The following is a 17,564-nucleotide window of genomic DNA, read 5'->3' as shown; positions in this document are numbered from 1 at the left end:
GGAAATTTTTGGAGGAGGCCTTTGTCCAGCAGTGGACGTTTCCGCCTGATGATGATGAATAGATATTGGAAACATAAACGGCATTTCTTTAAATTTAACTATTCTGATGAAAAGGGACAAGACGAGCAGGACGATGATAATTGTAACGCCCTGCCCATTACACTGCAGTGCCGGTTAGGATTCTTGAAAAAACCCAAAATATCTAGCGGCACTACATTGCGCTCGTCACCTTGAGACATAAATTGTTAAGTCTCATTTGTCCAGTAATTTCACTAGCTACGGCGCCCTTCAAACCGAAACACAGTCATGCTTACACATTTCTGCTTCACGGCAGAAATGAAATGAAATGAAATTTTATTCGCAAGAATTCATAATACCTTATAATTCATTTTGTATTGAAAAATTCATTTAAACTATAGAAGCACTTATTTATTAACTATTGATGCAGTCTTCTTTTAAAAACTTTGAAAGGCAAATCTTTCAATTCATTACGCAATTTATTATATATTTTCAGAGACATGCTGTACCAAATTCTACAAAAAGATGCAGTTCTACAGAAGGGAATTAAGAGTCTATTTGGATACCTTGTGATTAAAACCTTCTGACTTTTTTTTGTATAGAAATCAGACATATGTTTTTGAACAATTAGGCGTATCTCATAAATGTACAGGCATGGCAGCGATAGAATTTAAATTTTTTAAAAAGAGGTCGACAAGAATCTGGGGGGCCGGCTCCACAAACCGCCCTGATACACTTGAAATAGGCGCCGTTGTGGTACCCATAATCTAGCTACCATCCTGTGCAAAGGAGCCTCCCACTGGTGAGCGCTATGCTATTTAGTTAAAATTGTATTTGGTAAATTACTATTGATGTTTCAGATTTTCTCTTAAAGCGCTTCTATCAACAACTACCAGTCCCAAAAATGTAGAGTTAAAAAAATGGAAGGACATTCCAGGGCCTTCATCACTGCCAGTTATTGGACAAATTCTGCATTTCATTCCTGGAGGTAAAAAATGTTAAAAATTTATATCTTTATTATTAGCCAATTACATAAGAAATGCTTTTTAAACCCTTTTGATACGGATCGCATTTTTGTGAGGATTCCAAACACATAGCGGTTTCTAGCTAGCACCAAATAAAAGCTCTATGATATGTTCAGATAAAGATCATAATTAGTAAGGAGAAACAGAAGAGGGCCCAGTGTCGATCCCTGACTAACCCCAGACCGCGTGCTATAAAAGCCAGAAATTGTAAACGGATTTATAAAAGCTGTCAGTTGCGGCTCTCACACTATGGGCCTGCAACATCGTACACCAAGACTGCTCAATTTAATAAGTATAAATGTGACCGTAGAGATGATGATTGTTTTGCAATTATAACTTTGCTAATAATCAACATACTTATCCTTAAATAGTGATATATTCTAGACAATTTTGATTAGAGACTGATACATCACGGGTAATCTAATCTATTGAGACATTTAAATAAATAAAATTCAAAGATAATAATTGACTTAGTAATAATGTTAATGCATAAAAACAGATAACGATTTTAAATAACAAACAGATAACGAAAAACAGATAAAAGATTTTTCTTTGTGATCAGTAATTTACATTGTTGGGTAACACGTCTTGTTTAATTTATGTATACTTAATTTTATTTTTAAACCATGAATATTGGCTCTCAACTAAATTTTTGTGCACAATTTTATTTTTGTTCATAATTTTTTTTTGTAATATTGTTATGTTTACTTGCGTAGCAACTTTCCCATAGGCGTCTGCAGAATACCAGCGTTGTGGCTAGTTTCACAACATAAAGCTGAGCAGATGACCTTTTGGTTCAAAGTTTATGTCTATGTGTATTATTATTATTTTTGTGTTTGTAAATATGTTTTTGAACCAAATAAATATATTTTTTCTTTCTTTCTTTCTTTTCTAACTGTTTATGTGATAAAAAACTTAAGGATCTGTGAGTATTAACTATTTGATGAACAAAAAGTTCATTTCAATTTCAATTCCCTCTCGATTTAAGACATCCAGAAGAGCGCTATAGTATATTAAGCTCTAAAATTCCATGACAAATTCTCAATAAGTTATACGAGTATTACATATTAAAAAATTGTAGCCCTTAATAATTGTAATAAAAATGTAGATCGTTTTGTCCCAGGTGACTTGTATAAACCTACAGAAATGACAATGAATGACGTACTCTATAATAAATACGGGCCTATTGTAAGGATTGGTGGATTTTTCGGCTTACCAAGAATGGTATATATATACGACGCAGACATGGTGGAATACGTAAGTGATTTGTAATAAGCATTTGACACAGATACTTGTAGATACAAACATTATATTTAGAGTTATTGTTCCATCTTATAAAAAATTATAACGCTTAATATTTTTTCTCTATCATTATTTCCATTCATAAAGACAAATTCAACTTTTGTTCTTATACGAGGGCTACACTGAAAATTTCGGGAATCAAGGAAGTGACACAACATTACTATTTAAAAATATATTTATTGCTTTTCGAAGTATTCTCCACGAAATTTGACACATTTTTCCATACGATGGAACCAATCATTGAAGCAACTATTCCATTCGGAAGTTGGGGTCTCCAAAATGGCCGTTTTGTAGGCGTCCACAGCTTCTTCAGGTGATGAAAATCTCTGACCACGCAATTTATTCTTTATTTTAGGGAAAGTATAGAAATCATTGGGGCTTAGGTCGGGGCTGTACGGCGGATGGTCTAATAATTCTATGTTTTCTTGCTCTAAAAACTCTTTTGTTCTGTGCGCGGTGTAAGAACTCGCATTGTCGTGATGGAGGATGATGCGGCGGTTGCAGTTCTCTTTACTGAGTTCAAGGAGTTTGCCAAACGACCTGTGGCTAACAAATGCTAGCATACCATTATGTATTAACCGTTCTTTGTCCCTTAAGAGGAATAGTCGCAACATGGCCGGTTTTGGAGACAAACGTGGCCACCATTTTTTTGCAACACTCCTTGAACCTACATTTTTTGTTGGCTTTAACTCATTTTCGAACACCCAAACTCGTGACTGGTTTTTTGTTTCGGGTTCGTACGCATATATCCAGGATTCGTCACCTGATACGATGTTGTATACAGCATTTGAGGATCTTTCACATAGCAAATAGCGGTATCCATTAGGAAAACAACCTTTTAACACCTAATTTTTAACACCTTGAGACGGCGCAGCCGGCCTTGTGTTTCCTTACAGAGACGCAGATATCTCGACCAAGCGATACGTCATATTTAACGTACCCCGGGTACAAAATTGAGCACAATTTTTTGCCTCATGCCGGGGTATGTGTGTACGTTAGGGAGGATATCTGCTGTCGCCGTCTCGGCAATTTTGAGGGTAGGGATCTATCCACTTTCTGGCTCCGCGTAGATTTAGAGGACCGCGTCCGCATCTATGCGTGTGTCTACAGGTCCCATAGTGGTAACGCAGAAACCGATCATCTCATGGGCTGCGTTCAAGCGGCAATTGACGACGTGCTTGCACAGATCCCTTCCGCTGAAATCGTAGTCTTGGGTGATTTCAACGGGCACAATGCCGAATGGCTTGGATCACGTTCCACAGACTACGCAGGGCGATCTGTGCATAATTTTGCATTGGCGTATCGGAACGTCCGACCATTGCCTGGTCAGGAGTGTAGTGCCTATCCGACGCCAACGTCGCAGACCACCAGCGACCCGCCGCGTTTGGCACTACAAGTCAGCAGATTGGGATAGGATGCGTTCCTTTTTTGCATCCTACCCTTGGGGCAGGGTTTGTTTCCCTTCGGATGATCCTAGTGCCTGCGCCGTTGCAGTAGCCGATATGATACTACAGGCTACGGATATTTTTATACCAAACTCTGTAGTACCCATCGGTGGCAGATCACAGCCCTGGTTCGATGCGTCAGTTAAAGCAGCATCTGACTACAAAAAACAGGCGTATCGAGCTTGGGTTGCGGCGCTGGGCGCAAAGGATCCGAACTGCACAGTTCTTAAGAGGAAATACAACCGTGCCTCCAGATTTTTTAAGCGGCAATTCGCCCGTGCAAAGTCAAAACACGTCGTCAAAATCGGCGAGCAGCTTTCCAGTTACCCAACCGGAACACGCAAGTTCTGGTCGTTGTCGAAAGCTGCTCTTGGTAACTTCAGCCAGCCGTCCATGCCGCCGTTGCACATGAGGAATGACAGCCTGGCCCATACGGCAAAAGAGAAAGCCGATCTCTTGTGCACTCTTTTCGCCTCCAACTCGACTCTTGACGACAACGGAAAAACACCGCCGACCATCCCGCGGTGTCAGAGCTCTATGCCTGAAGTACAGTTCAGACAGAAAACTGTTAGGCGAGCTCTGTTTTCGTTGGAAAACAGGAAGTCGAGCGGGCTGGATGGCATTTCTCCAATCGTGCTTAGAACGTCCCTGAGTTGACGCCGGTGCTAACGCGTTTATTCCGGCACTCTTATTCTAAAGGCGTAGTCCCTGACTCATGGAAGTCAGCCCTTGTCCATCCGATCCAAAAAAAAAGAGACAGTTCGGATCCGGCAAACTACAGGCCTATTGCTATTACCTCCCTACTCTCCAAAATCATGGAGAGCATAATTAGCCGTCAGCTCTTAGTATATCTAGAGGGTCACCAGTTGATCAACGATCGACAATACGGGTTTCGCCATGGTCGGTCGGCAGGTGATCTTCTGGTATACCTAACACATAGATGGGCAGCGGCTATTGAAAGCAAGGGGGAAGGCTTGGCAGTTAGCCTGGATATAGCAAAGGCCTTTGATCGTGTATGGCACAAGGCGCTCCTAACTTCCATCATTTGGGCTTCCCGAGAGCTTGTGCAAGTGGACCTCCAGCTTCCTCAATGGGCGCAGCATACAGGTGCTTGTCGACGGATATTGCTCGAACCAGAAACCCGTGAATGCTGGAGTGCCCCAAGGCTGTGCGCTGTTTCTTCTGCATATCAATGATATTTTGGACACCTCCAACATTCATTGCTATGCAGACGACAGCACTGGTGATGCCGTATACACTGGCCATGCAGGTCTCTCTCGGGAAATCGTTGACCAGTGCCTGGAGAAACTTGTGTCTTCTATCGAGTCCTCTCTTGAGGAGGTCGCGGAAAGGGGAATATTGAACCTTGTCCAATTTAACCCCCAGAAGACTCAAGTTTGCGCGTTTACCACTAAAAAAACCCCATTTGTCGTATCACCGCTCTTCGACAACACTTCCCTCAAAGCCTCGCCTAGTATCGGAATACTGGGTCTCGTAATCTCGAGCGATTGCCAATTTCGTGGTCATCTGGAAGGCAAAGCCAAATTGGCTTCAAAGAAACTGGGCGTCATTAATAGAGCACGGCAATACTTCAAGCCGACCCACATACTAGCGCTCTACAAAGCGCAGGTCCGGCCACACATGGAGTATTGCTGTCATCTCTGGTCTGGCGCACCCCAGTATCAGGTCGATCCATTTGACCGCGTGCAACGCAGAGCAGCTCGAATTGCCGGGGACACAGTGCTCTGTGAACGGCTGGATCACTTGGCGTTGCGTAGAGACGTCGCTTCATTGTGTGTCTTCTACCGCATTTATCACGGGGAGTGTACCGAAGAGCTGTTTAACCTGATTCCTGCCGCCGAATTCCACCTTCGCACGACACGCCACAAGTTAGGATATCATCCTCACCATCTGGATGTGTGGCGGTCCTCCACAGTGCTTTTTTCAAGGAGCTTTCTTCCACGTACTATAAAGCTGTGGAATGAGCTTCCTTGTGCGGTGTTTCCAGGACGATACGACATGGGTACCTTCAAAAAAAGCGCGTACACCTTCCTTAAAGGCCGGCAACGCTCCTGTGATTCCTCTGGTGTTGCAAGAGATTGTGGGTGGCGGTGATCACTTAACAACAGGTGACCCGTACGCTCGTTTGTCCTCCTATTCCATTAAAAAAATGTGGTTTTGGATGGGGTTTCATCACCAAATGCAGAAATCATCCGGTCAACACACTGTTTTTGTGTTAAACCACTTCCAAAGTCATAATAAATCATCGCTCTAGAATTTTCTCGAGTTAATTCCAATTTCTCAACGACTAAACAAGTTTTACAAGACCTTGTGATAAGACCGAGAATCTTTTTTTAAATTAATAAATGGTATTCGATTTTTAAAACTAAGGAGTTTTCAATTAAAGAGATTTTAATATGACAGGAATAGTGGAAATATTCCATTTCCGATACTTTTAGTGCAGCCTTTGTACAGACAAAATTTGATTCAATTTATAGTCATTTATTTGGTTTTTATCGGTATTATAATCAATCAGAATTATTAGCTTGATAGTAATTCTATTTACAATAGTTTTCTTTCCTCCAAAACTTTATATAAATGATCTTCCATAATATAATAAAATTTGCTGTTATCATTATATTTTTGATATTTTAGTAATATTTTACTTACATTACTTTTCCCCATCGTTGTGAATAGGTTACTGTAATCGGTCTTTGATTTTCTTCGTTTCTTCCAATTCGTTTCATTAACTCTATTTTGTTTCATTCCAAGAGATATTTATTGCATTTAAGTTTTTAAGATTTTATTTTCTAGCACTGGATAAGATTTTTCTTCCTATTCTATTCCGAAAAATACTAGATTATTCTTTCTGTTATGTCTCTCCATACGGTTCAAAATATTTTCTTGGTTTTGTATTTGTTCGTTTAATTGATTATATTTATCTTATTTTATTTAAAAATGTTCGTTAATATTCTTGTTTATGTTGTTCGTATTTTTTTTTTTTTTACATATCTTCTTTTGTTCTGTTACTTCTAGTTTTATCGAAATTACATTTTTGTTATGTCTCCCATAATTGGTTTCACGACGATGTAAGTATAATAAATAAAATGCTATATATTTATTTTTAAAGAATAAACAGTATTGTAGATGTGGTGATTCTAATACTTGGCGTTGCAATAAATACTAATATTAACAACAATAACATTTGTCCGGTAAATTCATACCTTATTTCGCGTATTAGTCCTTATTTCACAAAAATTTGACAAACTTTAATGTTTAAAAAAGATTATATTGCAGAGCCGATGTTGATCTGAGCACAAGCACGCCCTCTCTTTTCGAGGTTTACCAGCGAGTATTTACTTCTTAGGATCCCGCCCCTCGTATATATCTCTATTGGTCACCTATTTACCCTGTTAAATGAAAATAAATTAAACTGTTCAACCTACATGGTATGAGCTCACACAAAAACACATAAACACAATTCTAATGATGATATTTTAGGTTGTTCAAATAATTTTTGAATTAACGAAACATTTCAGATTCTAAGAAGTGAGGATCAACTTCCTAATCGTCCTGTATTTCAGTCAATTGAATATTATAGAAAACATTACAAGAAAAATAAACACCGCTCCACAACAGGAACTGGACTGGTTACGGAGTAAGTTGCAAATAACTATCAAATAGTAAACACCACACCTGGTGTTATTCTTCACTTGCAAAAAAAAGGACGAAGGAGTATAGCTAGAGCTAATACATACAAACATACACTAAATCACGCCTCTTTCCCGTAGGGGTAGGCAGAGACCACTTCTTTCCATTTGCTACGATCCTTACATACTTGTTTCGCTTCGTCCACTTTCATTATTCCTTTCATACATGCTCTCCGGTTTAGGGTACTCTTGACCTGGCCTAGATGTCCCTAATTTGATCTTGAAATATCCGCCTAGGCTTAACCCTTCCAACACTTTCATTCACACTGGCCTTATACACTTTCTTCGTCAATCGTTCTTCATTCATTCTCTGCAGCATACCTTTCTCAATTTTTGTCACAACATCTTCATTCAGACCACAACGTTTCCTTATTTCACTATTTCTTATCCTGTCACACAGTTTAACTCCTACCATACTTCTCAACGCTCTCATCTCAACTGCATTTATTCTGCTTTCATGTTTCTTCTGCCATACCCAACTTTCACTTCCGTTCATGAGTGTTGGAACCAACACCCCCTCATGCACAGCTAGAGCTAAGACCTATGCAAATTCTAAGCTCTGCAATACCATAGAAATCACAAATCACAAACTTGGTATTATCATAGTTTAATATTAAAAAGTCTATAAAATCTTATAAAAAAGATTATAAAAATAAAAGTGCATGAAATAAGAAATGTTATGTTCACGTAAGATTTTTGGTGCCTATAAAAAACAAATAATAATTTTATTAATTTGACTATGTTAAAAAAATTATGAACGTCGTAAATATTTAATTCTTTCGCTAACCAATGACTTACTTGCGAATGCATGGCGGCCTCCTTTACTTTTGAGTGACCTCGTCATGAGGCGCGCTCTATTGTGGCATGGAATAATATTAGCCGTGATCATTATCGTTGATACCTCAGATCCAACAAAGTATATATTATATAAGCTAAAATGCAAACGTTTGAAAAGACGCAAAAATACGTACGCAGGGCTCAGCACTGCGATGTCCGCTTAGGTGCCTGTTAGAAAATTCAAAACGACATTAATTGTATGTTTTTTTCTTACTGCTTATCAATAACTTTAATTCGGGTACAACATCTTGATATCACGGTTGTTGTCTGTTTCTTGTAAAAAAGAATTTAAGAACTCTGTAGCTGGCTTTGAAAGCAGGCGGCGAGTGTCAATGACAGCTGTGCGACGAGAAAAACTGGCAGCGGTCGATCTGCGTACGGAGTTCCTCTTGTAGTTTTACAGTTCCAATTTTATCCCCGTCATGTTTAGAAGTTACATTACTTTATACGTGACACATATGTTGCTGGGTGTCCTCTATAGTAATCCCTTATCTGGTGCAGTTTAGTCTAAACCGACAGACTTCGCATTCGACTAAGAAATAGAGGCAGATAGCAACTCTGTTATATTATATATACAGGGTGGACCAAAAGTCCGTTTATAATTGGAATGATGATTAAAAAAAAACTAATTTTAGTAGATCAAAATTGTTTATTGTTTTCGATAGTAAACAAAAGGGGAATTTATTTCTTAAAAATCACATCATCCATATGCAATCTCATTATTCTGGCATTGCTGCAATCTAGAGCAGAAATTTTCGATGACAGCTTTACATGTTTCTGTTGAGATGTTTTGGATTTCTGTGCGAATACGATCCTTTAATTCGTCAAGAGTTACTGGGTTGGTTGGCTGGAATGCAGGGGTTTTTGATCACCATGACATAGTGTCACTCCAATAACGACAATTTTATCTATTAACATGCCCATTTAGGTGAAAATATGCCTTGTTGAGAAAAAAATGTTTGTAAAACTGGTGAATTGCTCTACCATTTCGTTCGCAAACTGCAACCTAGTGGCATGGTCCTGAGGCCTTAATTCCTGCACCATTTGGATTTTATAGGAATGTAGACTTAAATCTTTCTTGAGAATGCGGTTTAATACATTATTATCTTGGCACGTTAAGGACAGCAGACCGCTTTCGAGTTGATAGTCCAGGTTGGTCACGAACAGACGATTTTACTCGCTCCACGTTTTCGGGGTCCCTCGACGTTCCAGGCCGGCCAGATCGAGGTAAATTCATTGTTGAACCCGTCTTCTCAAACTTGAGCACCCATTTTTTAATTAACACACCTGATGGAGCTTGATTTTTGTGTCGTATCTTGTAATGATTGTAAAACTTTCGTTGAGCTAAGGTCGCAGAATCGTTGTTTCGATAGTACTCGCGTACACAAAATGCACGTTGACTACCGCTAAACGACGCCATGTTACTAAATTCCTATTGGCCGCTATTGCAATGCGTAACCCCTCCATCCCCCTCCGCCGCCGCTGCTAGACGCGGCAACCAATTCAAATGTAAACGGACTTTTGGTCCACCCTGTATATTACTAGTTATTGACGCTGAACTGAGTGGCCAATAAGGCAACACTTTCCATACGCTTAGATTATAACAATTGAATTCCCACCGTGTGGCTCACATACAGTTTGTTCCAAAAATCAAATACATTTTGAACCATAAACTTTTGCATGCATACTATTTGCTTTTGGGCGAATTTGTGTTTTATTCAATCATTGATTTGTATCACTCAAAGGAATCTTTTAAGAATAACTACAAAAAGCTATTATTGCAAGAGTAAAAACTAAATTAAATACATCGACTGCAGTGAGGATGGGTATCATAATGGATATATTTTATCTATATAATATTAAATTACTCATGCATTTTTTATATATATTTTTATTATATACTTGTCTAGCTAGTGGGGATGTACGTAAATGCGTGTATACGCATCACTACTTGATATAAATATTTTCTTTTCAGATTTATAAATTTATTAAATTCTGAGCTTTGTTTATTAGATAGAGGATACGATAAATATTTAAATATTATAATTATTTGTTTCACTCATTACTGCCAAAATAGCTTTCACGGAAAAAAATATAGGAAGTTCATAATATCAGTGTTAGGAAAATACGTCCTAACGTTTGCTGAGAACTTTCCTTTTTGCGAATCGCGCTGCTGCCTGGTTTGTTATCATTCTACATAGTTAGTTTTAAAGCATTAATATCTCTTTCTTTATTGTTTTTTAAACATTTGTATTGTTATTTTTCTTTTCTTTATACAATGTTAATTGTCATATCTATTGTACTTGTAAAAAATTTGGTGGCAGTTTTTCGCAAATAAAAAATTTATTATTAATTTATTATTATTATTATTATTATTATTTGTAGTCAAGGCGAACTATGGAAAGCAACAAGATCAACAGTCAATCCAATTATGATGAATCCTAAGACTATTAAACTTTATTCTAATACTTTTGATGAAGTGACAGAGGATTTTATTACAAGGTCAGTTCATTTCAATTAAACTAATATACTATCAAAATCTATGCATACAATTCCATCGTTGAATCTATCAAAATTAATATCATGATCATCAGCCAGAAGACGTCCACTGCTGGACAAAGGCCTCCCCCAAATATTTGCATGACGATCGGTCTTGCGCTGCCCTCATCCAACGTATTCCGGTGGTCTTGAGCAGATCAGCGGTCCATTTTGTGGGGGGTCTGCGTCACTGCGTTTTCCGGTACGTGGTCGCCATTCGAGGACTTTACTGCCCCATCTGTCCGTCGAACTATGTGCCCTGCCCACTGCCACTTCAATTTCACAATCATTTGGGATATGTCGGAAACTTTGGTTCTCCTGCGGATCTCCATATTTATGATTCGATCTCGCAGGGAAACTACGAGCATAGTCCTCTCCATTGCTCTATGAGCGACCATGAGCTTTCTCAATAAAAATTCATATAAAGAAAGCAAATTGTATCCTTTAGATCATGTATATTTAATGAAAAATAATTCTACTTACAGATTAAGATCGATTCGAAGAACGGACAATATGTTTGATAATTTTAGATTTGAAATAAACTTATGGGCGCTGGAGTCTGTTTCCGCAGTAATCCTAGGAACACGACTCAATTGCTTCAATACTGATATACCAGATGATTCACCAATCAAGAGGCTCGTCAAATCTGTGCACGATGTTTTCTATATGTCAGAGGAGTTAGATTTGAAACCAGGGCTGTGGAGATTCATTTCAACACCAATGTTCAAAAAGGCAATGAATATTTATGAAGAACAATCTAAGTATGTTAGTTATACTTTTATTATTTATATTACTAGCGGACCCGACCGACATTGTCCTGTACACACGTGTTAAATCTGAAAAATCGATCCAGATTGTTAGGAGGAGATCACCAACATACGTAGGAGAATTACGAGTATATGTCGACTGTATTGAGAATCTAAACCAATCTCAAATTCACTGGAACTCTCTAAAAAAATCATCAAAATCAGTCCAGCCATTTAGGAGGTAGTTAAATTGTGAATCTTAACCATCCTCGTATCCACTTGAACACACACAGAAAATTTCATTCAAATCAGTCCAGCCGTTTAGGAAGAGTTCACTGTCAATACACGTACAGAAGAATTACATATATAAAGATAAAGGATCTTTGAACGTGCTTTTTCATACAATTTAAATGGTCCTGTTTGATTTGAATGTACACGTTTCAAGGACCGATGGCACAATATACTTTCATTAATTTGGCCTTGCATTCTAGATAATGAGCGAAGTTCCATTTTTTTAAATATATTTTTATGTTTATCTTGTTAAAGATAAGTCATAATATTCAATTATTCAATTCACTTGAATTTTTATCCCAATTAATGCAAAAAAAATATGCATAATTCGTCATACAAAATTCAAAATTCCCGATGTATGCCAAAGGTAAGAACAATTCAATAATTGGTATCAACAATTCTTACGAAGTTAGTATTTTTAGTCATGGAACTTCAGGAATGCAAATAAAAAGTTCTTTCTTTAAATTGCAATAAAGTAACTATATTTACTAAGATACTGTCTAGTAATAATAAATGATGACAATAATTTGTTGAAAGCCATCGAATTGAAAGACATTGCTCAGGCTGGTAATGAAACACTGCTTACATCCTCTTATGCTAACTGTGTTAAGAATGTTTGTTTTGCATTTGCTACAGCTTAATTAGGTACTTCATGAAAAACAGCATTGAAAACCTTAAGACGCAACCACCCAAAGCAAATGAAGAAAAGGGAGTGTTAGAGAAATTACTTGAAATTGATGAAAACGTTGCAATCAATATAGGGAGAGATTCTTTATTTGCTGGTATTGATACGGTAAGTTATATTGCTGACAAAGTAATTGATATTAACATAATTATAAACTTAACATTCTAAGGAGGAATCATATGAAAAAAAAATTCGAGGATATGTTCTTGACACTGCCATTTGTTTTTATATGGAAGAGGAGAACAAACGAGCATAAGTACGTAACGGACCATAATATAAAGCATCGAATAGACATTCAAATTAACTCGAAAAACGAAAACAAAACGGTTTTTACTTTTGCAAAACCGACGCAATTTTAATTTTTGTTACATGAATACGTATAAAAACATATTTATACCTCGTCTGTGCGCATTATTATAATTTTTAACACAAAAATCCGTACAATTTTCATATTTTATGTTATCTTTGGATCAAAAAACAATTCCGTTTCATCTAGTTCTTGCTGATATAAATATTTTAATATGCAAATTACAATTTAAACAGGCTGAAGAAAATGCTTCCTCTCTTGAATATCAACAAAGCCAGCCTAAAGTTTAAGAAGTCCAAAACAGAAAAAAGAGGCTGTCGAAAACATCCTGATTTTATATGCTTTTAGCGGCTATCGAACAACCCTCTTCAATCAGTGTAAAATAAATTAGAATATACCTGTATAACTAATATTTAATCATTTTCGTCACCATTATCTTAGATCAAAACCTTCAATTACTATGAAATATTTGTAGACGGCGAATGTCTTGATCTCAGCGCTTCATTTTCTGGCCACGAATCAAGATAAACAAAATAAACTAAGAGAAGAGTTAAAATCTAGCGAAGATAACAACCTATATTTAAAGGCATGCATCAAAGAAAGTTTAAGACTGTTGCCAGCTGTCGCAGCTAATATAAGAAAAGCATCCAGAGATTATAATATAATGGGGTATAAATTACCAAAAGACGTGAGTAAATAAAATAAGCATTTTAATATAGCTAGAGTCTGCTCCAATTTTTTCATCATCTTCTTTTACAAGGTATCTGACGTGTATTAGGAGGTTTACAAGGCGATATCTAATAATCCATATTATCACTATATCTTTCGTGGTCAAAGAAATTCTTGGACATATTATCTTGTTACATTTGCTATCACAGTGGTATAGTCTGCAAAATTAATAATAATAATTTGCGAATCTTAATATACTATGTGTATATTAGGTAGTTAGGTATTGTTCCCATCACATTATTTTGTGCGACCTGTGCTTTAATCATATTGAGCAATGAAAAGCTATCATATATCTTTGAGTAAGGAAATTCCTTAAGGAAATATGTTAATTTAATGGCAAGTTTTTAACGAGTATCTTAAAGGAGACCATCGTGCCACGCTTGATAAAAACGAGAAGGTGAAATTCATCGGGAGATATAAGATCAAACAGCTCTTCGGAAAAATTCCCGTGTAGAATATCATGTAGACACGGTAGAAGACACACAATGAAGCAACGTCTCTACGCAACGGCCAATGATCAAGTATCTCACAGAGCACTGGATTCCTAACATTTTGTGCAGTTGCAAATGTTTTGAAACTGACCTGTTTTTTGTAGAGTGCTAGAATGTGGACCGGTTTGAAGTTTTACTTTGCTATATTAATGACCCCCAGTTTCTGCAGACTGCAGATTCAGAAATCACTAGTTTATTGAGATAGAGATTTCTGTATGAGTAATAAGTGTTTGATTTTGTTTACCTAGGGTAAAACCCTTGGGTTTATGTTGATTTGTAACGCATTAACCGGTATCGGTTTGGAATATGAGAGACTTATTTTGGCTTGTCTCCTAGCATAGGGTAAGTGTATATTTTTAACTGATGTTTTCGACCAGAAATTAAAGGAAAGACTTCTTTGTAAGCGTTATTTTCCACAGTTACGAACCTGAAGACCCAATCAGGTCTTCTTAAATTAGTGTTGACAACCACTTGCTACTCAGCATTATCTTATTACCCAGGGGATACTTCTATATTTGGCCTTGACTAGGTGGTAGTACTTTCCAAAGACGCAAGCAACATTGACATCCCCTGAATTTGAATTAGTATCAACGTTTCTTATTTTCTTTTATTAGTATTAATAATAATATTTCCAATCAATCATAATATCGGTAACTTTTAACTCGATATAAAATTTAATGTGAGCACCATTACATTAGTAAATACTATGCCAGATGTTTTTACAAAACTGTTCCATTATCTTAAATTCCTTAGTTAATTGTATTGTATGATATTAAAAAGTTGTTATGATCATAGATCTGGAAATGGTTACCCGTAAAGCAAATTATAATAATTGTTAAAGGCCTTCCATTAATGAATATCTACAGAAAATAATTGTTCTGCGTCCACCTAGGTCTTCCACCCTCTATTTTCCCCGTCACCATCAAACTGGTGCCTCTACGTGCAGCATGGCCAAAGTATCGCATTGTGCGCTGTAAGCAGACCGTGTATAGACGCTGAGCGTTTTCTATCTTAAGCTGCTTTAAGATGCAGATGTTTGTGTGATCGGTCAGCCATGATATTTACAGCATATAATTCTTTGTTAATCTGCTGCCTTATTATATCTTAGCCGTTATGACGTATCTGTACCATATAAAGTGATGGTAAATACAACAGTGCGAATAGGGAGTATTTTAGTCCGATTGCTGATATTTCTGTCTCTCCACGCCTTGCTGAGTTTATTCATGCTGTTTTTGCCATATTATATATTAATATATTTATGCCATATTATATAGATAGCCTATTAAACTACCTAAATATATTTACTATTATCTGGTACTTAACTGGTTTCAGATGATTATGGTGGTTAATCATCAAACTCTATGTCATTTAGAGGAAAATTACCCGAAGGCCAAAGAATTCATACCAGAAAGGTGGATAGTTGGTAAAAGTGATCCTCTCCATTATGGAAATGCACATAAGTTTGCATACAGTCCTTTTGGATTCGGCACAAGGAGTTGTGTTGGTAAGTAGATTAGATAAGTGACAAGTTGTATAAACATTTAAATCGTTAATAGCTAGAACACAATATTTTTTAAACATTATTTTTTATGCAAACAAGGGACAAGACGAGCAGGACGTTCAGCTAATGGTAACTGATATGCCCTGCCCATATCAATTACCAATCAATGCAGTGCCGCTCAGGATTCTTGAAATCCCCAAAAATTCTGAATGGCACTACGACTGCGCTCGCCACCTTGAAATTTTAGATGTTTAGTCTCATTTTCCCAGTAATTTCACAAGCTACGGCACCCTTCAGACACATCGTAATGCTTACACATTACCGCTTCACGGCAGAAATAGGCGCCGTTGTGGTTGCTACCCATAATCTAGCCGGCATTCTGTGCAAAGGAGCCTCCCACTGGTGAGATTATCTTGTTTGTAATATAAGCAAGGTGATCTTTTATTTTTAATCAGCGCATTCAATATTAAGAAAGGTAACACTTGCCATAAATTCAAATTTTAAAGAAAATACAAGACTTACCAGCTTCTTAGCTCATTTTAAAGAAACGGAATGTATAATATGATGCGGTTAACATAAATAATATAAATTGTAATTTTTTACAATATCTATATTCATGTATGTTTGTATGAAATATAAAACTTAATATTCGAAGGAAACTCTGAGAAAATATATTTCACCTATTATTTGCTACGTCTTACTTAATACTATTTTCTAATTATAGGAAGGCGTATAGCACAAGTGGAAATGGAAGTATTTCTTTCGAAAATAATTCAAAACTTTCACATTGAATGGAATGGATCTCCGCCGATACTTAAGACTAGTGTTGTGAATTATTTCCCAGGAAATTTAAATTTTGTTCTGAGGGATATTGCTGAAAAATAAGCTTGTAACCGCTATAATATTATACTCGTAAATTTTTCTGTTTAACATCATGCTATCTATATAAAAAAATACCTACTGGTGTGCTAATTTTGATGTTTACCTTCCAAAAGTGATTCCCTGACGCGTAAGAAACAAGGGAGTCTTTGGACCAAGGGTGCCGTAAGAGGCGCCTAAGGATTTATCGCGCTACCACTCTATGACGACGTCACAAATGGGTCAGACTCGACCGGCTTAATACAAGAATAGTATAGCTAGCGGTTTTTATTTGCATAGGGTCGAGGCTATCGACTTACTCGCCTGGATCACGTTAGCTCTGGGCGTTGTGAAATGCTGGTCTTGGTAGCTCACCCAGTCCCATCCGCCGCTGCACATGAATAATAATACTCTGGCCCATACGGCAAAAGAGAGAGCTGATCTTCAGGGCACTATTTGTGCTGATGATGGAATCACACCGCTGACCATCCCACATTGCCAGAGCTCTATCCTGGAAGTATAGTTCAGACAGAAAACTATTCGGTGAGTTGTGTTTTCCTTAGATGTGTCAAGCGCGCCGGATAGCATTTCACCTATAGTGCTCGGTACGTGTAACCTAGAGTTAACGCGCGCCGGTGGAATCGCTTATTCCGGCACTCAGCGGCAGTACGTTAACCACGTACCTGATGCATTCACCATAGTCAATTAGCTGGATATCTTAGGTGGGTATCGAAAGCTAGGAAGAAGCCATGCCAGTTAATCTAAATTAGCGAAGGCCTTTGATCGTTTATGGTACAAATAGTGTATGGCTCCTCACAAAATTGTGGCTTCCTGAGAGTTTCAATTTATTCGATTTAATTTAAAACTTTATACTTTCTCGTTGAATGGCCTATCAAACAACAATAAATAAGAAGTAATTAAACTACATGTAGGCTTGAAACATATGCTGTAGCCCGTGAGAAAATATGTGTTATAATTTTTAAAATATTGTTATCATTTTTCATTCATCATTCACGGCATTCTAAAAAATATTGTAAATACGTACTGCTTTAATAAAAATAGTATTCTGGAATATGCATTT

The 17,564-nt window shown here is 37.1% G+C and overlaps 1 protein-coding gene across 5 annotated transcripts in view; it reads left to right on the top strand.

Moving 5' to 3' along the window:
- LOC126974634 (cytochrome P450 CYP12A2-like) overlaps positions 1 to 16,595 on the top strand; it is a 79,803-nt gene extending 63,208 nt beyond the window's left edge. The window contains exons 2-10 of one of the 5 annotated variants that reach the window (XM_050822148.1): positions 879 to 1,006; positions 2,167 to 2,300; positions 7,330 to 7,448; positions 10,723 to 10,839; positions 11,361 to 11,636; positions 12,549 to 12,705; positions 13,380 to 13,592; positions 15,457 to 15,628; positions 16,350 to 16,595. In XM_050822148.1, coding sequence (XP_050678105.1) covers positions 879 to 1,006; positions 2,167 to 2,300; positions 7,330 to 7,448; positions 10,723 to 10,839; positions 11,361 to 11,636; positions 12,549 to 12,705; positions 13,380 to 13,592; positions 15,457 to 15,628; positions 16,350 to 16,510 — 1,477 coding nt within the window. In that variant the 3' untranslated portion in view covers positions 16,511 to 16,595. Of the gene's footprint in view, positions 1 to 878; positions 1,007 to 2,151; positions 2,301 to 7,329; positions 7,449 to 10,722; positions 10,840 to 11,360; positions 11,637 to 12,548; positions 12,706 to 13,379; positions 13,593 to 15,456; positions 15,629 to 16,349 lie in introns of all 5 variants that reach the window. The other 4 variants (XM_050822147.1, XM_050822152.1, XM_050822151.1 and 1 more) reach the window with 4 other exon arrangements.
- The last annotated feature ends 969 nt before the right edge of the window (positions 16,596 to 17,564 follow it).

Source organism: Leptidea sinapis, chromosome 33 (genome assembly GCF_905404315.1).
Source record: "Leptidea sinapis chromosome 33, ilLepSina1.1, whole genome shotgun sequence".
Lineage (NCBI taxonomy): Eukaryota > Metazoa > Arthropoda > Insecta > Lepidoptera > Pieridae > Leptidea > Leptidea sinapis.
The sequence above is the reverse complement of the archived record's forward strand: the minus strand, read 5'-3'. Positions and strand labels throughout refer to the sequence as shown.